This window comes from Bos indicus, chromosome 14 (assembly GCF_029378745.1).
Source record: "Bos indicus isolate NIAB-ARS_2022 breed Sahiwal x Tharparkar chromosome 14, NIAB-ARS_B.indTharparkar_mat_pri_1.0, whole genome shotgun sequence".
Classification (NCBI taxonomy): Eukaryota; Metazoa; Chordata; class Mammalia; order Artiodactyla; family Bovidae; genus Bos; species Bos indicus.
This window is the reverse complement of record NC_091773.1, coordinates 10,019,975-10,046,256: the sequence shown is the minus strand read 5'-3', so window position 1 is coordinate 10,046,256 and position 26,282 is coordinate 10,019,975. Positions and strand designations below refer to the sequence as shown.

The window sequence follows — 26,282 nt, the reverse complement described above, 5'->3', positions numbered from 1 at the left end:
GTTCAAAACCTTTTAATTTAGTAAATGAATCACAGCTGACATTTAATCAGCAGCTATTTTGTGGCAGGTGTTGCTCTATACATTTTCCATGGATTAATTCACTTAATCCTCACAATCACCCATGAGGAAGGTATTGTTTTCATCTTCATTTTGCAGAGAAGGAAACAGAGGCACAGAGATGAACATATGTGATCCAAAATCTTACCCACCACTTTGTTAGGCCTGGGAAATCCATGAGTGCTGTGGTCCTGAGTTTGGGAGTTCAAGTTTGAGGCAAGGGGTATATACACAGCATTGAGTCAGAGGCCCAGATTAATACTTAAACACCAACTTCAAGTCAGATCACATGTTAGAAGCTCAACGTTTGCCAACTCATTTAGGTAAGCACCATGAGAATCTGATATTATATAACTCCACAATCACTGTGCAAAGAAGATATTATTTTTCCCACTTTACAGATGAGGAAGCTGAGGTTCAGAAAGAGTTTGAACTGATTCAAGATTCTACTGCTAGCAAGTAAAGGGGCTCAGTTGGGAGTGAAATCCAGCTTTTGTCTAACTCTAAATATCTGATTCTTGGCTGACTTACTGCCTCTTGGACACTCTTCATGCCCTCCAAATAAAAGTGTTCTCAGGGGAGTGGTATCCCACAGACTCTACAAAATTGGAGATCACTCCTTACTTGGTGGGAAGAAGTCCCAGAGCACATGATCTGCCCCACACAGCTGTGAAATCAGAGCTAGCCCCATCCTGCCCAGAACTTCCTTAGGAAGAGCCTTGTTCTTCCCTAGGGATGGAGCCTGAATTCAGAAGCGTGAGCTCATGAATAAGCCAGATGTGGTTTGAACTGCAGCAGCAAGTCTTGATAACTGAATGAAGAAGGGAAAGAGAAAGAAGTAAGAATGAAAAGAAGTGAGAAAAAAGGTAGATTAGCAGGAGTAGCAGCGAGAAAGCTGCTTTCTGAACCTCCGTTTCATTATCTACAACATGGAGATGGCGGTAGCATCCTCCATGTATCTTGAAGATGTAATGATTTTGTGCATATCCAGTATGCACAAAATACCTGAGGTCAGAGGTGAGGCTTTCTGTCCTTTTCAGAACACCTGGACCAATTCTGGGGCTGAGGTCAGATAACAGAGTGCCTTTCCCCCACCACATACTGGAAGGGGTCTCAGAGAACAAAAGTCTACCCAAGGTCCTCAAGGTTGGCTGGTGTCTACTGGGACATCCCAACCGTCTTCCCTCCAGACCCAGAGTTTATATCCCAATATGTAAAGGTCTGGGTCATGGCTTAACAGAGCCAAAGATTGTCCTTTGCTTGACCCTTATGTTGACCCCAAGGCCCAGGGCCAGCCTAGTGGCTATGGGGCCAGGAGATGGTCAGGCTTACACTACGATGGTAAGTGGCCTGCTGGGACACCTCCTGAGTCTGCGATGCTCTGGGCACTTTCTATACCACTTTAATATGTTTATTTACTTATCTTTTTTTAGGTTTTTTTTTTTTTTTGGTTGCACTGCTCAGCATTTGGGATCTTAGTTCCCCAACCAGGGATTGAACCCGTGTCCCCTGCAGTGAAGTATGGAGTCTTAACCACTGGACTCTCAGGGAAGTCCCACTTTGATTTATGTTTAGCTGTTTTCTGCATTTGTGATTTACTAGCTTCCTTTCTTCCTCTATCTCCCCTTCTTCCATCCTTTCCTTTTCCAATGCAGCAAACTCTGAGCTGCAGCTCTGTGCTCTGCCCTGTACTGAAAACAACAGCACATTCCATTCTAGGGTTTTAAGAGGAGCTGGGGGGAAATGAGAGGGAAGAGGAGGCAAAGGAAAGAAGAGAGTGGACAGAGGGAAAAGTGAAGAAGAAGAGAGAAATGGGAAAGAGAGGCAGAAGACAGCAGGAAAGAGACAAAAGGGAAGCAGCGGATACCAGGAGAGAAGGGAGGGCAGAAAAGGGGAAGAAGAAGAAAAGAAGGAGAGAGAGGCAGAGGAGGGCAGACAGGCCCCTGGAGAGCCAGCACGTCTAGGGCCCCTCAGCCAGTCCTGCTGATTCAGAGCTGGTGAAGATGCCTAAGCCCCAGTCTCACCAAGGGGAGCTCGTGAATAAATACCTCTGGGTAGGAGCAGATATCTGTAAACACAGCTGAGGAATTGAAAGTCAGGTTCTTCAAGGGTATCGACTTGTCAAAATCACACCACAGCTGCGGATTAAGAAAAAAAAAAGAACAACAAAAAACAAAACAAAACAAAACAAAAAACACAGGAACAACAAAGTCAGTGTGAGCTGGAGACGGAGTCCTGTGCTATCGCTGTGGGGCTTCGGCAAATGCCTAGGGCAGAAAGGGCCCTCGAGGGGCTGGATTTCAGAATGCAAGCCCAGCTTGGACCTTCTGTTTGGTTCTAAAGAAAGGACTGGCTCAGAAAAAAAAAATTACAAGCCAGTCATGAAACTAGGGTAAGGCTGCTCCACCAGCCCCATCATGGAGTCGCTGGAGTGCGCTTGTGGGGCTTGGAAGAGAGAACCAGGTGGGGAATGCTCACAACCTGTCTCCACATGAACAGCTGGGGGGACTCGAGGGACCCACAGGGCACGCTTTCCAGAAAGACTCTTAGCACTGGGGTGGGGGGCACTTCCTAGGCTAGCAGTTGCGGCAGGAGATCTTGCGGCACTCAGAAGAGAATAGCTACCACTGGCTGAGTGCCTAGGCTGCAGCAGACACTTTGCATGAAAAGGGCATCACAACCCCCTTGTGATGTAGCTACTTCTTGTATCCCCATTTTACAACTGGAAAATATGAAACTCTGAGAAGTAAAGTAACTTGTCCAGGGTCACCGAGCTGGTAAGTGGTGGAGGTGAGATTTGAACACAGGTCTATCTGACTCCAAAGCCTCTGAACTTCCTCCCACAACACTGTGGGATGGTTGGCCCCAGTGGCAACCCTGACCTACAGTCACTAGGACACCCCAGAAACATCTGATTCATCTAGAGTTGAGATCCTGGCTGCAGCTCTGCAGTCCGTGATCAATGACTAAGGACTTGTGTTTTCAATTGCCATCATCTATAAAATGTTCATTAGATGTTGAGTTTTATTAGACTATGATTCCCCTTTTCTTTGTCCCATAGTCTCTTTACAACAAGGCCGACCACAGAGCTTGAGCAACATGGACACTAGGTAATTATTGGTCCAGTGTGAACAATGGATTTCAGGCAGTGTAAATCTCTGACTTACAGGCTGACAGTTGTGGGGGTCCAACAGTTGGGCTCCCTGAACACTTGGAGACCCTCCCTCAGGCCCAAAGGACACAATGATGGTTTCAGCCACAAGATGATGCCTTAACTAGTCTCCCTCAATGTTCAAAGCCCGGAATCAGATAAATCCCCTAAACATCTAGGTTCCTAAACCATGGACAACACAAGACTATTGGGATAGACACAAAAAATGCCTGTAGCTACCACATGACCATTGTAGAGAGAATATGCACTCACTAAAGCATGGGTCACCAAATTAAAGACAATGATAAATATGGCAGTTGGAGATTCATCCGAGTTCGATGTGTCACATCTGGTATGAACTCTTAGAACGTCATAGGCAAGATGCTCAACCTTCCTGAAAGGCAGCTTCCTCATCTGTTACGTGGGAACGGTAATACCTACCTGCGGCACACAGTAGGTGCTCAATAAATGACAGCTACTTATTTCCATTCTCCCCTCTCCCCCTCCCAGAGATACAGTTGGGCTAACGAGAATGAGCGTTTGAGTCATGGAGTCAGACAGACCTTATTAGCAAGTTATTTCATGTCTCTGAGCCTCAGTTTCCTCAGCCGTAAAGCGGGGATAAAGAGACTTACCTCACGGGGTTTATGTGAGGATTAAATACGGGAAGCACAGACTGCTCCTCCTTCAGAGCATGGCACACAGCAGGTGGGAACTTAACAAGGAGTAACTCTTATTTACGACTTTAATTGACTGGCCATTGAAAGTACAGAAACTTAAGGGCATTTGCAGTGCCTTTAGAGCAAATAACCTCCACCACTAAGAAAAAGACCATTTTCCACCAGTAAAATGCATGGTTCTGACCGTATAGCCACATCTTCCTTCTCTAACCCTGACCTTGGGGCTTGACGAGGTACACGAAGGCGTTAATAATTAGTACCAAGGAGGGCAATGCCAGAGGCTGCAGGTTCTACCAACTCTTCATTCCTGACTACACGCTAGACAAGTGTCTATGTGCAATGCTTACGATATTTAGGATGGCGCCCAGGAAATTAATCAAGATGGATGCAAAGATGATGACGTTCCTGGCCAAATAGGTCTCGTTAATCCAACAGCAGGTTTTCCGGAGGACCAGGGGCAAACACTTGTAATCCTCTGCCGTAGTGATGAGGACCAGAGCTGAGTGCAGCATGATCAGGATGGAAAACTGGATGGCCATGGGCATCACCCTGCAAGAAACACAGAATGTTGGGTCACGTGGCATTAATCAGGGATCCCCCCTCTCTGTGCAACCTTGTCAATCATGTTCAGGATTGCCCTTCCCCACTCCTTGCACCCAATAATTCCTCTAAAGCTCTCTTAGCCCAGGAAAGGGGCTTTTAACAAGAGACTTTTATTAACAAGAGACTTTTCAAAAATTACACCCATCCCTATAAAATATTCTCTTGAGAAACTTTGCAATGAACATCAAATATTGGGCTTGATCTGTTGCTTCTGCCCATTTTTTCCCACTTATTTCATCATTCCTCTTTCTCACTTGGCAACTGCTGCCAAGGCCACACACCACTGGAATTTTATCTGAGTACTCTGGCTGTGGGAGAGATCCATATGCCCTTTCCCCCTCAAGGTGGGTGTTAGGAAACACTTTCCCCCATGACTGCTCTGATGCCAAGAACTGAACATGGCACCTCTCCACGTGGCTCAGTTTGGTTAGTGATTATCACAGTTTGCAGAGGCTACACTATGTGTTGTGTGGGAGGTGGGTATATAGGACTCGTATTTGCCTACAGTTTCAACATCACTCCCAATTACACATCTGGAGCTTCAGCGCTACGTCCCATGGCAGCTCCTGCCTACTGGGCACCTCTGTTGGGTGTCAGGTGGTGATCTGAAACTCCATCTCTGGAAGCATCTGCTTCCTCTCCTTCTCAGCCAACTAATCACCTGGATTCTCCTTGGGAATTTATCCTTTGTTCTCTCTACTCTACCCAGCCATTTGGGTCCTCTGCTGGCACCTCAAGTTTCTCTACCTCTGTTTTAGCCAGTGAACTGCTGCATGTTAAATGGTGTCCTGAGGGACGTGGTAGGAGGTTTCGTATCTGTTCCTTCCTCCATAAAATGAAGTTTGTCCCTTTGGCTTTAATATTTTGACTGGATCTCAACAAATGTACATTTAGTGAATGAAGCTGAACCCACCTTCTGTTTGTTTTGGCCACACCATGCGGCATGTAGAACTCCCCCAGCCTGGGATCAAACTTGTGCCCCTGGTGGTGGAAGCACAGTGTCTTAACCACTGGACCACCAGTGAAATTCCTGAGCCCACCTTCTGCTAGCGCTACCACTTCTTACTGTCTTGTCTAAACTTTCTTATTTCTTATGACTAACACTAGTGTAAGTACCGTATTGAGCTCTTGATTATGTCCTTAGGCACGTGCTAAGCACTTTATATCAATACATCATATCTCATTTCCATTCCTTGGAACAAACCTAAGAGGTCTTTTGATCTCTTTTTTCACATGAAAAGTTAAGGCTCAGAGAGCAGCAACTTCCCAGGAGTTACTGAGTTGGTAAGTATTCGAATTAGGATTGAAAGTCCACTCTACTTTGTCACTTTGCTAAGTTTAGCCATGTTGGTGAGTAATGTAGGTCCTATGATTGCAGTAATTTTTTTTTGCTTCTGTGGTTTTATTAGGGAGGCATCAGGGGTACCAAGACAAGAGACACATTTTGCCCATCTTCTAGGAGATCATAATCTACAGGGAATATGGATATGCAAATGATGAACTGATACATACTGCGTTGTGATAGAGAAAAGGTAATCAACAAACATGATTTTAAGAAATAAGAAAGGAAATCAAGGAAAGGAAGACTTCCTAGAAGAGGTGACATTTAGGTTAGGCCTTGGAGGTTGAAGAGTAGGATTTTAGGGAGGAAAGATTGGAGAATGCGGGCAAAGTAGCAGAAGAATGGGAGAGACCAGTGTGTAGAATGTCAATTTCCTCTGCGTGGTCAACCATCATGAAGGCTGGAAAGTGATTTCTACAGCCCAGATATCATTGTTGGGAGGGTTTTTTTTTTTTTAATGCCTGCGCAATTTTGATTTTATGGATCACCTTGATAGGAAGTCTCTGCAGGAGTTTAAGATAAGAACAGAAGGTCTGTGCAGCAGTGGGTTCCCAGAGGGCTCCACACAGATGGGAAACTTCCCCCCAAACAGGCTGGAAAAACACTCCCTGACAACACACCATTATTCCTGGGCACCCAGGGGAGGCAAACGACGGAGAAAGCAGGCGGATCGCTTTGTCAGGTGCTCCCAGGAGAGAAGGGGCCAATTTCAAGGCTGATGCTGATGCAGCTTAATAATGTGAGGCAGCCACTGAGAATACGAATATCTTGTTCCAAAGCGAAGGCAGAGGCAAATCAAGCAAGGGTGAGTCTGAAAGCTGCTCAGCGGGAGACTTGGACTCTTTGATGGTCAAGGCTGCCATCTGGGTCGTCTACAGACCTCCGCACGGTGTACCTGCCTGGCAGGTTCTCACCGCTGCCTTTTCTCTTTCTCCATCTCTCTGCACCCTCTGGGCAATCCTCAAGCACTTGCCCTAATCGTTCTGTTCCTCCTACCTCTGTATTTTCTCACTCTCTGGGGGCGGTAGGGGTGAGGGGTGCAGGGCAGGGACATCCTGGTCATCCTTCAAGGATCAGTTTTCTTTGGATTCTTCCAAGACACCTGGCATCAGGCTTGTGCTTATGCTAAGCCACTTCGGTTGTGTCCGACTCTTTGCAACCGCTTGGACTGTAGCCCGCAAGGCTCCTCTGTCCATGGGATTTCTCAGGCAAGAATACCAGAGTGGGTTGCCATTTCCTTCTCCAGGGGATCTTTCCAACCTGGAGATGGAACTCATGTCTCTTATATCTCCTGCATTGGCAGGTGGGCTTTTTACCCTAGCACCACCTGGGAAGCCCTGGCATAAGGCTAAGTACACAGAAAGTGCTCAATAAATACTCACTGACTTGTTTTTTGTGGGAGAGAAGACTTTCTCTTCTCATCAGCCTCCATAGGCTGTATTCCTATCCACACTTCAGCGCCTCTGCCTGCCCTCCCTGATGTATCCTTTACAAGAGGAGGAAGGACCAGCCCTACTGGTCAGCATTCATCTGGGGTGTTCAGTGGACCTGGTTCTTCCTGGAGGGCAGAGTTGCTGCTCAAGGTCAGTGTTTATGCAAAGTTCAGATGCTTGTCCTCTCCTCCTTCTAGATCCAGAGGAGGATGGGATACTCAGGAAGCTAGAGCCTTGACTTTCCCGGTGGGAAGAGACTTGGTCATCTCCTCCCTTTGGCCAGACCATCTCTTCCTTTAGACAAGGAAGCTCAGGTTGCCCCAGGAAGTCCTGATGGGCAGGAGGTAAAAGGTAGCTAAGAGCAAAGCCCTGTGTGTTTGGACCTGTAGCTCTGAAACATAGCTAATAACACACCTGGGGCAAGGTAGCGAATTCTTCTGAGCATCTTAATTTTTTTTTTCCCCAGTAACTTATTTTTATCTGCAAAGCCAGGATTTTTAAGTCCACCTCTTAAAGGAGGCTCTGAGGGTAAAATAATAAAGTAATGTAATGCTTAGCACATAAAAAGAGCTCAAAAAAAAAAAAAAACATTCATTTTCTTTCTCTATTCATGGTGAAAATCAGAAAAAGCATTTTAAAGATCTCTGGGAGGAATATTAACAGCAAGATAGGCTTTCTAAGCAAGCTACTGGCGCTACATAAACATTCCTCTGGAAATCTCTGCAGCAGCTCTTCAGCGTTCATTTATTTCTGCACATGTAAACATTATAACATCAATTGCATTTTTTATCTAATTATAGAGCTACTCAGGCATCCAGGGAGTCTGAATTTGCCTTTGCATTGTTGATGCACCTAAGAGGCAAGGAAACCTTTCATTTCTGAAATCGAGTCTGAAAATGAATGACAAAGAATTTGCAAACAGCTCCATCCAGAACATTTCTAGACCTTAAGTTCTAATTTGCTCTCTGCAGTATGTCATTAAAACAGGGTGCTGGCTGGTATCATGACTGGGCATTTGCTGGGGAGACAGGGATCTGGGAAATGAGTGAAAAGCCTATGGTGGCTGGTGGTGCAACAGGAAAACAGAAGTGCACACTGAAAGACGACATTCGTACCACACGTTAGAACTGACAAAAAGCCCATGGGTCCAGAGGTACACCTGATCCTTGTAGCAACCCTGAGAGGTCAGTATTTGTAGCCTCTTGATTGGGGGGAAATACGGTGACTCAGGAAGGGAAAGGGAGTCAGAATTTATCAAAATGGGTATGGCTCATCTGATGCTTATAGCAGCCCTGGGAAGCTGGCATTGTTATTTTATAGATGAGAAAACTGAAGCTTCAGAGAGGTCAAGTATAATACATACATACAGCCAGTAAGATGCACAGAAAGAATTAAGATCCTGTGCCTCTCCCTTTCCTCTCATTGGCCTTCTCTTGCTTGCTCCCTCTCTTTTTTCCCTCCTACCTTTTCCCTCTCCCTTTCTCCCCTCCTTCCCTCCCTCTCTCTCATTACCATGTGCGCAGACTTAGATACAGGTTCTCTTATTACAGAAGGTATCTTCTGGTCTTTCCTCAGTTTCCCCTTCTTGGAGAGGAACAGCTGCAGGCATGCGCAGATTAAAGGAAAGAACCAGGCAAAGCACTGTCTTTCTTTGCCAGGGTCCATTAATTTTTGCTTTGGGCCTGGGAATTGGCTGTGGTCATATGAGCAAAGATTGGCTCATCTGCTAAAGAGTCCATGATGGAAGAAAGGCAACTGCAAGGCACCTACCATCTGTTCAGTCTCAGAGAATCAATCAGAAACAAAGTGAGTTGGAGAGGAAAGCGCTCACAGTGAAGAAAGGCTGGGCTGTCTGGGCCCACGGGCCACTCAGTTCCCAACGTATGTGGGCTGTCTGGTCAGAGCTCAAGCTTGGAAGCTGTCTTCACTGTCAGTGTTTTCTCTGCACTGAGCACGTGAGGTTGGGGTGCTGGCTGGTACTTCTTTTTTTTTTTTTATTAAAAAGGATTTTTTTTTTTGCCATACCCTGCACGGCATATGGGATCTTAGTTCCTGACTAGGGATCGAACTCACACCCTCTGCATTGGAAGCATGGAGTCTCAACCACTGGACTACCAGGGAAGACCCTGGCTGGTGTTTTAGTTCCTGGCTTCAGCTTGCACCCCAGAGTCAGAGACATCATCCAGTCAGCTGCTAGGTGAGGTTCTAGATCTCTTGCCCCTGGAACCCAGGAACTGGGCATCAAGGTGGCTCAGCTTCCTTGGTCACCACTCCTGGGAAGGCCAGCTGGGAAAGAGGGGGCATGGTGACCCCTTCTCCTGTCCCAGGCACAGGTCCTCAGGTCCGGCCTGGGCTCCTCCTTCACTCTCATCCCCTACACACAGTCAGTCCTGGAAACCGTCAACTCTGTGTCCTAAATATGGAGCAAGTTCATCCTCTCAGGCTCGCTTCTGTGTCACTGTCTGGTCCCTCTTATTTCTCACCTGGAGTTTTGCCATTGCCTCCCAAATGGTCTTCCCAACCGCAGACCTTGTCCTCTCCCCTCATCATCCATCCCTTCTAAACAGAAATCCAGTCACGTCCCTTGTTGGATTAAAATGCTTCCGTGGGGCTTCCTTGGTGGTTCAGCAGTTAAGAATCTGCCTTCCAATGCAAGGACACCGGTTTGACCCCTGGTCTGGAAAGATCTCATATGCCAAAGGGCAACTAAACCCAGGAGCCACCACTGGAGCCCACACATCTAGAGCCCCGTGCGGTAGCAAGAGAAGCTGCAGCAGTAAGTCCGTGCGCCACGACCGAGAGCAGCGCCTCTCGCCATGACTAGAGAAAGGCCGAGTGCAGCAATGAAGACCCAGCACAGCCATTAATAAATAAATAAAAATTTTAAAAAACTAAAATTAAAAGGAAAGCTTAAATGAAGTCTTCTCTGCCAACCAGTCACAATTCCTCCGCAAAGCTTACACATCCCTCACCTCCAGAACACCCGATTTCCAGCTCTCCCCCTGCTGCTCTCAGCCTTCGTCTCAGTCCTCTGTCGTGGCCGGGGAAAGACCCTCAGGAGGTGGCTCAGGTGTCAGCGTCCCTTCTGGGACAGCTGCCCTGATCCCCCCGCCTCACCGCACTTTCGCGCTATCATGAGTCATTGCACTCCGCTGCAGTTGTTCACCTCATGGGCTTTCCCCCAGGTAGACTGCCAGCTGTATGATGCCAGGGACCGCATCTCCAGCGTCCAGCATGGGCAGGCACACAGTAAGTGCTCGCAGGATGTTTGTGGGAACGTCAACGCCCTGTGCTCCAGGGCGGGAGGGAGCACTCATCAGCTGTGACCACACCCACATCCTCACTGGTGAGAGTGAGGAGGCGAGTCCAGGGAATTTGGGTACACCTGACCGGACCCCACAAACACACACAGCTCACCACCCTGAGACCAGCCCTTTCCCCATGACCCTAGACCCTGCATGCTCTTGGGTAGTCAGGAGACCCATTCTCCTATGGCATTCCCTGGTACCCCATCCTGATGTATTCATTGCCGTTTTTGTTGCTGTTCAGTCGCTCAGTCATGTTCGACTCTGCGACCTCATGGACTGCAGCACGCCAGGCCTTCTTATCCATCACCAACTCCTAGAACTTCCTCAAACTCATGTCCATCGAGTCGGTGATGTCATCCAACCATCTCATCCTCTGTCGTCCCCTTCTCCTCCTGCCCTCAATCTCCCAGCATCAGGGTCTTTTCCAGTGAATCAGTTCTTCACATCAAGTGGTCAAAGTATTGCAGCTTTGGTTTCAGCATCAGCCCTTCCACTGAATATTCAGGACTGATTTCCTTTAGGATGGACTGGTTGGATCTCCTTGCAATTCAAGGGACTCTCAAGAGTCTTCTCCAACATCACAGTTCAAAAGCATCAATTCTTCAGTGCTCAGTTTTCTTTATAGTCCAACTCTCACATCTATACATGACCACTGGAAAACCATAGCTTTGACTAGATGGACTTTTGTTGGCAAAGTAATGTCTTTGCTTTTTAGTATGCTGTCTAGGTTGGTCATAGCTTTTCTGCAAAGGAGCAAGCATCTTTAAATTTCATGGCTGCAGTCACCATCTGCAGTGATTTTGGAGCCTAAGAAAATAAACTCTGTCACTGTTACCATTGTTTCCCCATCTATTTGCCATGAAGCAATGGGATCGGATGCCATAATCTTCATTTTTTGAATGTTGAGTTTTAAGCCAGCTTTTTCAACTCTCCTCTTTCAGTTTCATCAAGAGGCTCTTTAGTTCTTCTTTACTTTCTGCCATAAGGGTGGTGTCATCTGCAGAGCTGAGGTTACTGATACTATTATCACTATAATATCATTGCTATAGCACATACAGATTTACATATATAGGCTGTCAGATCAGATCAGATCAAATCAGTCGCTCAGTCGTGTCCGACTCTTTGCGACCCCATGAATCGCAGCACGCCAGGCCTCCCTGTCCATCACCAGCTCCCGGAGTTCACTCAGACTCAGGTCCATCGAGTCAGTGATGCCATCCAGCCATCTCATCCTCTGCCGTCCCCTTCTCTTGCTCCCAATCCCTCCCAGCATCAGAATCTTTTCCAGTGAGTCAACTCTTCGTGTGAGGTGGCCAAAGTACTGGAGTTTCAGCTTTAGCATCATTCCTTCCAAAGAAATCCCAGGGCTGATCTCCTTCAGAATGGACTGGTTGGATCTCCTTGCAGTCCAAGGGACTCTCAAGAGTCTTCTCCAACACCACAGTTCAAAAGCGTCAATTCTTCGGCACTCAGCTTTCTTCACAGTCCAACTCTCACATCCATACATGACCACAGGAAAAACCATAGCCTTGACTGGACGAACCTTTGTTGGCAAAGTAATGTCTCTGCTTTTGAATATGCTATCTAGGTTGGTTATAACTTTCCTTCCAAGGAGTAAGCGTCTTTTAATTTCATGGCTGCAGTCACCATCTGTAGTATCTACATATATATCTACATACACAGCATATAAATAGCTACATTTATAGCATATACATCTAGACATATGCATATACTTTATATTTCTTTATGTCCTTCCCCTAGATGATAAGGCTCAGAAGGGAAGGGTGTTTTGGATTACTGTTGTTTTGTCTCTCTCTCTCTCTCTTTTTTTTTTTTTTAATTTTCTGTTCAGTGATGTAACCTCAGCACCTAGAACATACCTAGCTCACAATAGGCAAGGGTACCCCACCCCCACATGGAAGAGGTACATGGGCCTTCCTTCTCTCTCTCTCCCTCATTTAAAACATTTTTTTTAAATTGCAAAATGAATCATAAATACAGAAAACCACATAGATAGATAGTGATAGAGAAGTCGCTCAGTCGTGTCCAACTCTTTGCGACCCCGTGGACTGTAGCCAACCAGGCTTCTCTGTCCATGGGATTTTCTAGACAAGAATACCAGAGTGGGGTGCCATTTCCTTCTCCAGGGGATCTTCCCAACCCAAGGATCCAACCCAGATCTCCCACATTGTAGGCAGACACTTTACTGTCTGAGCCACCAGGGAAGCCAAAGTATTACAAATCAATTCCCCACCATCCACCAAAGGTTATCAACCCTTAAAAATGTCATTATAAACTCATAAAGTTTAAAATATTTGCTGGTATTTGATTAACTGTTTTTACAGTTATCCACACCACAGCTCTAATTATTCCATCTTGGGACAGTAGAAGCTTCTTCAGTGTGGCTTCTGAGTTCTTTGCAGGTGACCATCAAGCACTATGACTTTGTTGCATTCTAGCAGGACAAGATGGAGAAGGCAATGGCACCCCACTCCAGTACTTTTGCCTAGAAAATCCCCTGGACAAAGGAGCCTGGTGGGCTGCAGTCCATGGGGTCGCTAGAGTCGGACACGACTGAGCGACTTCACTTTCACTTTTCACTTTCATGCATTGGAGAAGGAAATGGCAACCCACTCCAGTATTTTTGCCTGGAGAATCCCAGGGACGGGGGAGCCTGGTGGGCTGCCGTCTCTGGGGTCGCACAGAGTCGAACACGACTGAAGTGACTTAGCAGCAGCAGCAGCAGCAGCAGTAGGACAAGAGGTTTCAGCCTTATTATGGATATTTCCTGTCCCAGCTGTAGCATCATACATATCTCCGAAATTAAAAAACAACTGTGATGTGTTACTTCAAGTTCACAATCTGGCCCCTAATTATGCTTATACCTACTGGGTTGGATATTCTTTCTAGGACTTCGCACACTTATAGCTCCAGTCCAGGATACCATCTTCTATTTGGTTGTCATGTCTCCTTAAGCTCTTCTTGCTGTGCAAGTTTTTCATACTTCCTTTGCTTTAAATGGCCTCGACTGTTGGGAGAAGTATGGGTCAGGTATTTTATAGAATGTCTTTCAACTGCAGTATGTCTGATGTTCCCTCATGATTAGACGATGGGTTTTGGGAAGGAAGACCACAGAGTTTATGCGTATTCTCATTTGGCCACCTGATGCGAAGAGCCGATTCATTGGAAAAGACCCTGATGCTGGGAAAGATTGAAGGCAAAGGAGAAGGGGGCAACAGAGGAAGAGATGGTTAGAAAGCACCACTGACTCACTGGACATGAATTTGAGTAGACTCCAAGAGTCAGTAAAGGACAGGCGAGCCTAGTGTGCTGGAGTCCTTGGGGTTGCAAAGAGTTGGACACAACTTAGCATCTGAACAACTCATCACAGCTCATCAACATGGCTTATCCCTGTTGAGTTTAACCATTATCAGCTGGCTGAGGTATACTCCCCTATTTTTCCTCCATCCACACTGTCCTTCTTGGCAGAAAGTCACTTTCAACGTAGCCACAATCTGAGGAGTAGAGGGTAAAATTGCACCTCATCAAGGACACAGTATCTACATAAATTATTTGGACTTTTCCCCATGGGAAATTTATTTGTTCTTCATCTTTTCTTTATTCATGCAACCATTTATTTATATCAGTGTGAAATCCATGGATATTTATTGTACATTTTGGGTTATTGTTGTTGTTCAGCCAACCCAGTTGTGTCCAACTCTTTGCAACCCCATGGATGGCAGCACACCAGGTCTCTCTGTCCCTCACCATCTCCTGAAGTTTACCCAAGTTCATGTCTATGGCATCGGTGATGCCATCATCATCTCATCCTCTGATGCCCTCTTCTCCTTCTGTCCTCAATCTTTGGGTAATAACCCAATATTACTTTATTTATTTTCTGGCTCAAGTTGTTCCAACTCTGGTTCTTGGGAGCTTTTCCTATGTCCCTTTGATATATTTCCATCACTGTGTGTTTTAATACTTCCTAATTTTCTGGCCCTAAATGATGTTCCAGGCTCATCTTGTATATTTGCTATTCCAGACTTAGAATCAGCAGCTCTCCAAGGAGCTCTGGTTCCTTGCATTGGATATCGATATTAGAAATCAGGATCAGGGTTGTGCCTATGGCTTGACGTGCTATCATTGCTGAGGCATCATTGCTGCCGGACATTCTCTGCTGACAGAGCAAGGACATTGGGAATGGCAATCCAGTCCTGAAAAATTCCACAGACAGAGTCTGGTGGGCTACAGTCCACGGGGTGTCAAAGAGTTGGACACGACTGAAGTGACTTAGCGCACATTCTAATCTGTGTCTATAAACATATCTGTGTTTATGTAGACATCCTATATCTAAGTATATATATATATGTGTGTGTATGCTCAGTCGCTCAGTAGGGTCCAACTCTCTGCAGCCCCGTGGACTGTAGCCCACCAGGCTCCTCTGTCCATTGAATTTTCCAGGCAAGAATACTGGAGTGGGTTGCCATTTCCTGCTCCAGGGCATCTTCCCAACCCAGGCATTGATTGAATGTGTCTCTTGAGTCTCCTGCATTGGCAGGTGAATTTTTTACCACTAATCCCATGTGGGATGCCCCAAAGGCACATACTCTAGTGAGCTTAACAAACACATGCTAATGTCTCCTACTCTAAGCCTTTACCATACGGATCATTCTAGCCTTTTCTCCTTGTCTGTAACCTCTTCTGGACCAACAATGAGAAACCTGACTCCCTCAATCCATTAACTTATAGTGCCCATAAACTGCGGCTCAAGTTGTTCACACACACGTCCATGAGAAACACCTTTATCAGCTAAAGTACAGTGTCATGGCACAGTTCTTTTTATGCTTAGTTCTAGAGCCCATGAATCCCCAAAACTGCTTAGGAAACCCCCTAACGCTACTTAAGAAAACCCCATCTTTTCTCCCCAACCCCTTCAGTAAGGTTGTTTCACACTTTTCATACAGGTATAATCTTTTATCATAGTCTTATTTCATCATGGGGTCCCCTGAATTCCTAAATAATTTTTTTAAAAAGTTTTATACATTAAGGTCATTCTTTGGGCTGTAAAGTTTATGGGATTTGACAGTTCATAGTGTCATATAGTCACCATTACAGTATCATAGTGAATAGTGTCACCACCCTAAAAGCATCTCCTGGGCTTCATCTATGCAATAATGCTCTTCCTCCTTACTCTCCAAATAATATCCTCTCTTCTTTTGCATGCTGTCTTATTTTAAATGAGCATTTTATATGATTTCACTTTGTTTCCTTTCTTAGTATATCAATTTTATTTGTTAAATCTTTTTTTTTTTTTTTTTTTTAGTATTTGCTTTAGAGTTTATGATGGACAGGGAGGCCTGGTGTGCTGCGATTCATGGGGTCACAAAGAGTCGGACACGACTGAGTGACTGAAATGAACTGAACTGAACTGAACCTTCAAATTGGACTTCCCGGGTGGCTCAGTGGTAAAGAATCTGCCTGCTAATTCAGGAGACACAGGTTTGACCCCTGGGTTGGGAAGATTCCTTGGAGAAGGAAATGACAACCCACTCCAGTATTCTTGCCTGGGAAATCCCATGGACAGAGAAGCCTCGTGGGCTACAGTCCAGGGGGTCACAAAGAGTCGGACACAACTTGGTGACTAAACACCACCAGCAGCAACAACCTTCAAATTACGCTGTAGCACTTTGTGCGTAACACTGGTGCCTTAAAGCATCCCCGGTTCCTCCCTCACATGCCTTATCGTGTTGCTGTCATTCATTTCGCTCATCTATATTTATTACCATTAAATACATCGTTAATGTTGTCACTTTAAACAGTTATCTTTTAGATCAATTAAGAATAAGAAAAAAATTTCAACTTCATTTATTTCTCTTCTGATGCTCTTCCTTTCTCTGTGTAGATCAAATTTCTGACCTACATCATTTTCCTTATGTTTGAAAACCTTTTCTTTTTTCTTGTTTTTAAAAAAAGCTTTAAAAAATATTTCTTGCAGGGAAGGTCATATAGAAATGCACATTTTGTTTGTCCGATAAAATCTTTAGTTCTCTTTCGCCTTTGAAGCATATAGAATTCTAGATGGGTGACTTTTTCTTTCAACACTTCAAGTATTTCATTTTTCATTCTCTTCATGCTTGCGTGGTTTCAGACAAGAAGTATGGTGTATTTCTTCCTGTTCCTCTGTAGGTAAGTAGTAACTCCCCTATCCTCACCACTCCAGCCTTCTATGAAGATTTTTTCTTTGTCTTCAGTTTTCTGCAATTTGAATATGACCTACTTAAATGTGCTACTTATTTATTTGGTTATTTATTTACTCTGTTTATCCTGACTAGTGTTCTCTAAGGTTCCTGGTTCTGTGATGTGATGTCTGTTGTTAAGAAAATCTTCAGCCATTATTACTTCAAAGATTTTTCCTGCTCAGATCTTCTTTCATCTCTTTCTGGTATTCCGATTATGCACAAGTTATACTTTTTGGAATTGTCCCAAAGTTCTTAGATGCTTTGATCTTTATTATTTTTTTCATTTCATTTTTCTGTTTGCTTTGCAATTTGGGAAGTTTCTACTGACCTATATTCAAGCTCACTGATTTTTTCCTCGGCCTTGTTGAATCTATTGATGAGCCCATCAAAGACATTCATTATTTCTGTTATGGTGGTTTTGAGCTCTAGTGTGTTTCTTTTTGACTTTCACTTAGAACTTCTATCGTTTCTTGAACCATGTCTACTTTTCCCAATTGAACCCTTGGTATGTAGCAATACTTATTTCAAGTTCTCTTTCTGATTATTTCAACAGACTGTCCTACCTGAGTCTGGTTCTGATGATTGCTTTGTCTCTTCTTCCCTTTTGGTATGCCTTGTAATTTTCTGTTGAAAACTGGTCATATTGTTTCAGGTTATAGAAACTGAGGTGAACAGACCTTCACTGTGGGGATTCATTAATGTATTAATCAGGCTAAGGGGTGGGCCATGTTGAGTGCGGTATCTGTAGGTACCAGTGGCTCCAGATTCTTCTTGTTTCCTTGGGTTTGTCTCTTCTCTTGAACTGAGCTCCCCTAAGTATTCACTGGGCTTCCCTGGTGGCTCAGACGGTAAAGAATTCGTCTGCAGCGCAGGAGACCGGGCTTAATCCCTGGGTTGGGAAGATCTCATGAGGAAGGGAATGGCAGCCCGGTCCAGTATTTTTGCCTGGAGAAGCCCACTTATCAGAAAGAGCCTGGGTCTCGCAGTTCTTTCAGTCATAGTCCTCAAATAATATACTGGATTCTTGATGTGGTGATAAAGTGTGGGGGATAGGGCTCTGCCAATCCTTTAAATCTCCTTCTTGATTTTAAAAACATTCTTCCTTTCCACCTTCTATTTATCTTAAGGCATTATGTGCTGCATTTATGTGGCTTATGTTTCCTCATATTAAAATCTGCATTTCTTAAATGTACCTTTCTTTTATATTCTTTTTGAGCACTCATCCCAAATTTCTAAGTTTTTTCTAATTCTGATTTAGGTTGTTATAGGCTGCTTTGAATCACATTAAGGGTTTCAGCTGGTAGGTTAAAATTTTGGTATCTATTGTAAGCATGTCTTTTGGAGTGTCATTGCCAATAAGGAAATCAATCTATTTTTACTTTATTATTGAAATATAGCTGATTTACAACATTGTGTTAATTACTGCTATAGAGCAAAGTGTTAATCTACTTTTAATTCTTTTTCTTATAATAGCTTTGTATGAGATTGCCACCAGTACATTTTGTTGCTAATTTTTGTTCTACACAAATTTTGCTAATTACACAAAAATTAGCAACAAAATGTATTGGTGGCAATCCCATACGAAGCTATTACAAGAAAAAAAGAGAATTTATAAAGAAGTATGGGTTGGGGTAGTTTTTTTTTTTTTAAACTCCGTAGAGTTTTCTTGTCTTTAAAAAAAGATTTATTTTATTTTGGCCGTGCTGGGTCTTTGTTGCTGCACGCAGTCTTCCTCTGGTTGCAGGGAGCGGGGGCTATTGTTCGTCATGGTGCATGGGCTTCTCACTGCAGTGGCTTCTCTCGTAGAGGATCACAGGCTTCAGGTGCATGAGCTTTGGGAGTTGCAACATGCGGGCTCAGTGGTTGTGGCTCGTGGGTTCTAGAGTAAAGGCTCAGCAGTTGTGGCACACAGGTTCAGTTGCTCCATTGCATGTGGAATCTTCCTGGACTGGGGATCAAACCTGTGTCCCTTGCATTGCAAGGTGGATTCTTAACCACTGAGCCACTGGGGACGCCCCCACAGAGCTTCCTTTAACTGTTTTCATATAGCATTCAAAACTTGATGGCTAGATTCCTTTTCCATTTTTAATTGGACCATCCCTTTTCTTCTTCACTATCGCCCTCACTGTGAGTAATTTTGATCCTATTCACACAGGGCCCTGTCCTGGGAGGGAGATTTGGTTGGTCAGTTTTAGGAGCTCACAGTGTCTGATGGTTGTAGCTCTTTGAACCTTAACTGTAAGTCTTCATGCTCACCTGATGTTGGATTGGGCAAACCCCTTCCCACTTTCAATTGCTTTTGCAATTTGGTCCATGGCACTTTCCCATGGATATCTGTTGGCAATACTGGGACTCTTCTCTTCCTGGATCTGACAGATATCTGCCTGTTTATTTCCAATTCCTTCCACACAGATACTGATACCACACCAGTCTTGGGGCTCTTGGGAGACTGTCATTCCCATTTTGAAATTTTGGGGTTTATCACATTAATTCTGTTTGTTGCAAATATGGTCCTTGAGGTTTTTGGTTTTGCTATCTAGTTGCTCAGATATGTGGGAATTCTGAGAAATTCAGAAACATATAATTTCAGAGATGTACCACCATTTTCCCACAATCCCCTTTTTCTTTTGTCATTGTTCAATTGCTAAGTCATCTCCGACTTTTTGTGACCCCAAGGACTGCAGCACACCAGGCTCCTCTGCCCTCTACTCTCTCCTGGAATTTGCTCAAATTCATATCCATTGAGTCAGTGATGCCATCTAACCATCTCATCCTCCACTGCCCCCTTTTCCTTCTGCCTTCAATCTTTCCCAGCATCAGGGTCTTTACCAATGAGTTGACTCTTCACATCAAGTGGTCAAAGATGATTCAGCTTCAGCATCAGTCATTCCAATGAATATTCAGGGTTTATTTCCTTGAGGACTGACTGGTTTCATTCCTTCTCCTTCAGTTCAGTTCAGTCACTCAGTCGTGTCCGACTCTGTGACCCCATGAATCGCAGCACACCAGGCCTCCCTGTCCATCACAAACTCCTGGAGTTCACCCAAACTCGTGTGTGTCGAGTTGGTGATGCCATCCAGCCATCTCATCTCCTATAGTCCCCTTCTCCTCCTGCACCCAAGCCCTCTTTTTCCTTATATCCCCGCTAATCAGGAAAAGGTCAAGCATTGCCATGCCCTTGAGTCGAACATCTTTCTGTCACAGAGTCATGCTACACCCTTCCTCAAAAACCTTCACAGGGTCTCTTTCTTGCTCCCAGATTCAATTATAAAATTCCTTAACATAGCATGTTGGCATTGAACTCCTGCTGGTTACCTCCTCATTTAGCCATGGCGCCCACCAAATCCTTGTACAAATGTTTTACTCTAGAGTCTTCCACTTACTGTGCTACAGACACGAGGTCGTTCACATCCCTGGGCTTTTTCCTGCGCTGTTTTCTAAACTGGGAACACCCTTCCACTCTTTTTCCTTCATCCTGCTCAGCTCAAAACATCAACCCTTCTGCCAACTTTCTTTAAACCACCTAGGCAGGATGAATCACTGATTTTGTGCAAAGCAGTTAAGTATTAAAAGCACAGACTGTCTCTGTTCAAATCCAGCTCCGTCACTATATGGATGGGGATTAGAATGCTGCCTCACTAATTGGTTATTTTTGAGCCTTTATTGAGATAATCTGTGTAAAGGATTTAGCACATAATAGATGCTCAGTAACTGGAAGCCATTATTAATGTCTCTCTTTCTCACTAAATTACATCTTAGAAGATGCAGAGTTCCTCCTGCAAAATGATACCATCTGGAGGGGCCAGCGAGTTGCATTGCCTGTATTAGACGTTTAACTAATATTTGTTGATGTTATTTTTAACCATGCGACATGGGGAAATTCCTGGCAAGTTTAGGGGGAAGGGAATTTATCTGAAAAAAGAGGCAAGTGTTACCTTCCAGTACAGGAGATAGCAAAAAACATGGCCATTGGATGACTCTAGAACTAGCTTCTAATGCTGGCTCTTGCACCTATAATCTGTATGATGCAAGTCTGTGTCTAATAGTGTTAAGACTCCAGGCTGTGGAATCTGGTTTGAATCTAGGATGTAACATTTTTTACCTGTGAGACGTTAGGCAACTCTATTCACTACTCTGAACCTCAGTTTTCTCCTTTTTAAGTGGGGATAATAACAGTACCTACCCCATAGAGTTGTCATGAGAATTAAATGTGTTGGTATATGTAAAGAATTTGGATCAGGGAATGGCCACATATATTTGATTGTAGTATTATGAAAGTGCCAATTTCGCTGACCCTGAAAGCTAGGATATTCTATCTATAAACAATAAAGATGCAATTAACAAAGGGACCCGTTAATGGTGATGGAGGGATTTATACTTACTTTCTGCATTCATGGGTGCCATGTCAAATAAGAGGGTACCCTATGTTGATTTTTGTTGTTGTTTTTATTGAGATTGGGAAAAAGCTCTTGCCTTGGGAGAGTAATGAGGTTATTATGCAGAGTGAGACAACCAAAACAGACCCTGCTGTCATCAAATGTTTGGCTATGAATCCGAGATCCTGTTATTTCAAATTCCGATCCCTTGAAAAGGTCAGTGGCTGGCTCCAGGTGAGGGCCTGTCAGCTCTCAGAGACATTGCATCTGATAACTTAGTCCTTTCATATTTACCTTGAAGAAGGAAGCAAGCTTTGTATTGCCGTGATAAATAGAAGAACGATAAACGCACAGACCAAGTTTGATTTGAATACTTCATCCCTCATTTGAGAATACTGTAATTAAAAAAGAAAGGGGAGAATGAATTACATTGCAGCAGAGTTGGGCTCTTGGAAGAGTTAAGCTTTTACCAGTGTTTGGAGTCAGGGGGAAACATCAAGAAAAGATAAGGCATTTCAATATATATATATATATATATATATATATATATATATATATATATATATGTATGTATATTTATTTGACATTAAGAGGCATCCATATGTTAATAAATCTTTGCGGGCATTACCTCCATCCCTCCCACCAGCCTTCCAGCGAGAGCCCAGGGGTGAATATGATCTCCTTTATAGCAAAACGGAGCGATTTCCTTTATAGCAAAAGGGAATGGGAGAGGGACTTTGCATGAGCTTATAAATCAGTTCTCCTCCTTCCTCTGAACTCACATCATCTGAACAAAACAGCAGAGCACACATCCATATACGTAGCAAATCAAATTCACATGGACTTTCTTCATGAGTAAACGTTAAGTCATTCAAGGATCTTGCTCTTGGGGACACAAGGAAATTTTTGACCATAGAGTCCTTCTGCCTCCCTTTTTCATGAAAACTATTGAAAAATAAATTCATGGAGTCTTAGAATAGAAAAGACCAAGAAAATCTCCAGCAAGGGCAGTCCTTTCATTGTGTACAAGAGAAACCAAGACTGATGGACCAATATGCCTGATTGCCCTTCTGTTGTCTGCTCGAGGTGGCCCTGGGGAATGGTGCTAACTTTATTTTGATTATCCAGAGTAGTCAGTAATTTCATTGTCCACCCTTAAAGGCTTCCGGAAGGTCAGCACTGAACGTGTATATACTTGTCTTAGTCCTGCCTAGTTTCCTGAACTTTGAGTCACTAAACTGAGGAATAATCCAATTCCTTCAGAAGGAAGAAAGGATTTTTAAAACTGAAAAAGGTCTTAAAGTTAGCCTACAACCAAGTCCCTCTTTTTGTCTTAATGCCAGAGAGGTCTAGTAACTCACCACAGATCACATAGCGCATAACATTTTGAGGGGTGGGAACAGAAAGCTAAGTCTGACTTTGCAATGTCTTTGATCCTCAATTTGAATTTCACCATGATTTTATGAAGGAAGCATGAGAACTTCCTTCATAAAACTTCCTTCTTTTCTGGAAGAGTTCTCATGCTCTATGTCCCTAATACTAAGAGAAGACTTACTTGGGTCAATGAAATCATAAAATTAGTCAAACTTACTGTTGGTATGGGAGTCCAGTCCCTGGTAACATGATTTTTATTCTCTTGCCTACTCCTTGGTGTGGTCTAGGTTTTAGACTGAACTCGCTGCTCGCTGTCATGGCTGTGATTTGGAGAGTGGGAATGACCTGCAGTTAGTGAACTGCATGGTGCAGGCACCAATGCAGCTCAGAAACTGCACATTCATCGCTGTCAGAGGGCAATGTTTTTTCTACTCACTGGTGCTGAGTCCTCTGCCTGTTTGCTGACAACCTGCTCCATACCTCGAGGTGAACATGTCCCTGAAAAATCATGTGGAATCTCCACTCTTGATAAAATGATAGAAAACTCGTGTTACTGACAGTTTTCTAGAGCAGTGCCTAAGAACAGGGCACCATCAGAGAGACCCACACATACCAACTTGAAAATAAGAGTTAGCCACAAAGCAGTTAATTCAAAGAACGATAAATGTCTGAATTCTTTCTAACGACCAGTTGCACAAGATCTAATTATTCTTTGTTGACTGATTTCAAACCAACTTGGTTATATAGACTTGATAATGAGATTTTAAAAACAACAATAATAATTTTTCTTGTATATAATCCCCCATAATGGCAGAAAGCAAAGAGGAACTAAAGAGCCTCTTGGTGAAGGTGAAAGAGATGAGCAAAAAAGCTGGCTTAAAACTCAACATTCAAAAAACTAAGATCATGGCATCCAGTCCCATCACTCCATGGCAAATAGATGGGAAAAAATGGAAACAGTGACAAAATTTATTTTCTTGGGCTCCAAAATCACTGTGGAGAATGACTGCAGCCATTAAATTAAAAGACTCTTGCTCCTTGGAAGAAAAGCTATGGCAAACCTAGACAGCATATTAAAAAGCAGAGACATCACTTTGCTGACAAAGGTCCATATAGTCAAAACTATGGTTTTGCTGATAGTCATGTACAGTTGAGAGAGCTGGGCCATAAAGAAGGTTGAGTGCCGAAGAATTGATGCTTTGAATCTGGTGCTAAAGAAGACTCCTGAGAGCTCCCTGGACCTCAAGGAAATCAAACCAGTCAATCCTAAAGGAAACAAACCCTTGAATATTCATTGGAAGGACTGATGCAGGAAGCTGGAGCTCCAATACTTTGGCCACCTGATGTGAAGAGCCAACTCACTGAAAAAGACCCTGATTCTGGGAAGATCGGGGGCAGGAGGAGAAGGGGTCAGCAGAGGATGAGATAGTTGGATGGCATCACTGACTCAGTGAACATGAGTTTGAGCAAGCTTATTTTCTTCTGATGGCAAGTTGGTTGGTGATGAAGTAGGAGGACTTACTTGGCCCCCAGATCCTCCAGTCTGTCAGTGTTTCACAGTGAACAAAGCCAATTCCCTTTAACCTCAGTTTTCTTATCTGTCAAATGGGAGAATGAATATAATTCATAGGTTTTGCAAAGCTGTTCCATTTTACTGTATTTTGTTATGCTAGAATTTAATAATAACTTCTATCTTTTCATGTTTGAACTCCAGTGCTTAGGACAGGTCACAGAAAGGAAGAAACTTATAAGATCTGTGAAGATGATACCAATTAAATATAAAATATTGGTTTCATAATGGAGTGCATTGTTACTTTGGAAATGCAAAGGAGACAGAACTGTGGAAAGAACATCCTTAATTGGCTTAGAATGAGAGGGTGCTGAGACTGGTGATTCATTTCACTTCCTCTTGACTTGTGAAGATCTGAACGCTCTGGTTCACAGCTATATTAAGTTACACGTATTCTCCTTCCTGCCATAGTTAGACTCTTTATCTTGCCTCCTCTCTGTCCTCACTTGGCCCCACTTACTCTTTTATGTCTTAGTGGTGAGCATGGCGTAATTTAGAGCTAGACCACCAGGATTTGAATCCCAGCTTCACCACTTATAAGCAACGTAACCTTGGACAAATTTACCAAGTTTTGCACATCACAGTTTCCTCACCCAGAAAAAGGGGACAATAATAAAAGCTATCTTGTGTGGGTTGCCGGGAGGATGAAATGAGTTGATATATGTAAAGTGCTTAGAGTCATGCATGTAGCACATGGTAACCTTATATAATTATTTACTATAATCAATGAATTATACATATTTTATTGCTATACAGTAAGTCCCCTATATACAAATGAGTTCCTTTCCAAGAGCGCCTAAGTCCAGTTTGTTCATAAGTCCAACAAAGTTAACCTAGGTAACTAACATGATTGGCTATATAGTGTTATACTGTAATAAGCTTAGTACTTTTCACAAAAATAGCATGTAAAAAACACACACACAGAAAATAAAGAATTTTCAATCTTTAGTACCTTGAAAAGTACAACAGCTGGCATACAGGGGCTGGCATCGAGTGAACAGACAAGAAGAGTTACTGACTGGAGGACAGAGAGGAGGTGGGACATGGTGGAGCTGAAAGGTCATCAGGAGTAGGAGACAGAGGGCAAGCTGCAAGTTCACTCCCACCTGACACTGAAGAACACACATTTGCATCTTTGAAAGTTCTCAACACAAATGCTCCTATATAAGGGACTTAATGCATTTGTTACATTTTCCAAGTGTTGCTTTCTAGAATGCTGTCGTCCATTTTTCTGTACAAAATTGTACCTTGTACTCAGTAGAGTGCCCCAAAATGTTGCTGACTGATGGGTCCATCATGTTAGAAAGGATTCTTCTAAGGGGAATTACAATCTCCTACGTGATCTTTTGTCTTAGAAAAAGACTTTTGTCTTTATGCCTTCCTTTGCCTCCTATAAGATCTTTCGCCAAAGGGATAGAATTCTCCCTTCTCTGGGGACCTTTGGAAAAGGTGTCCTATAATTCACTGAGTCCTTAATCTATAAGAGGACTTGGCCATTGCATATGTTAAAAATGAAGAACTTGAGAATCAGACGTGGGAAAGAACTAGTCAAAGTCAATCAGGTGGTTGGTGGCAAAGTTCTGACAACAAGCCACATCCTGGCTCCTACTGGAGTTTTTGCTCCACTACACCACTGTCTTTGGACGGGAAATGTCCTGAAGACAGTAACTGAGCTAAGTGTGGATGGGATTAATACCCATTAAAAAGGCCATAATACTTGGAACAAATTACAAATGCTTCCTTTGAGAGCTTAGAATTTTGATTATAGGTACCCCTTTATATCCAGGTGTTCCACACCAGCAGATTCAACCAACCACAAATCAAAAATACTTGTGAAAAAAAAAAAAAAAAACCTCCAGAAAGTTCCCCAAAGCAAAACTTGAATTTGCTACTCACTGGTGATTATTTACATAGTATTTACAACTGTATCTGCAACTATTAACATAGCATTTGAATTTTAAGTAAATTAGAGATGATTTGAAGTCTATGAGAGGATGTGTGTAGATTATGTGCAAATACTACATCGTTGTATGATCTTGGTATCTATGGTCCTGAAACCAATGCCCTGCAGTAGAAAGGGACAACTGTACTATTATTTTTCAATGTGCAGGGATTTGGTTGATTCAGGAAAGGGTCAGTTCAGAAAAGG

At 43.6% G+C, this 26,282-nt stretch overlaps 1 protein-coding gene across 3 annotated transcripts in view; it reads right to left on the bottom strand.

Moving 5' to 3' along the window:
* ADCY8 (adenylate cyclase 8) overlaps window positions 1–26,282 on the bottom strand; it is a 226,686-nt gene that overhangs the window by 49,289 nt on the left and 151,115 nt on the right. For 2 of the 3 annotated variants that reach the window (XM_019974064.2, XM_019974066.2), the window contains 3 exons: window positions 21,484–21,584; window positions 4,236–4,437; window positions 2,106–2,195 (listed from right to left, as the gene is read on the bottom strand). In XM_019974064.2, the coding sequence (XP_019829623.1) occupies window positions 2,106–2,195; window positions 4,236–4,437; window positions 21,484–21,584 (393 nt within the window). The remainder of the gene's footprint in view (window positions 1–2,105; window positions 2,196–4,235; window positions 4,438–21,483; window positions 21,585–26,282) is intronic. The other variant, XM_019974065.2, reaches the window with a different exon arrangement.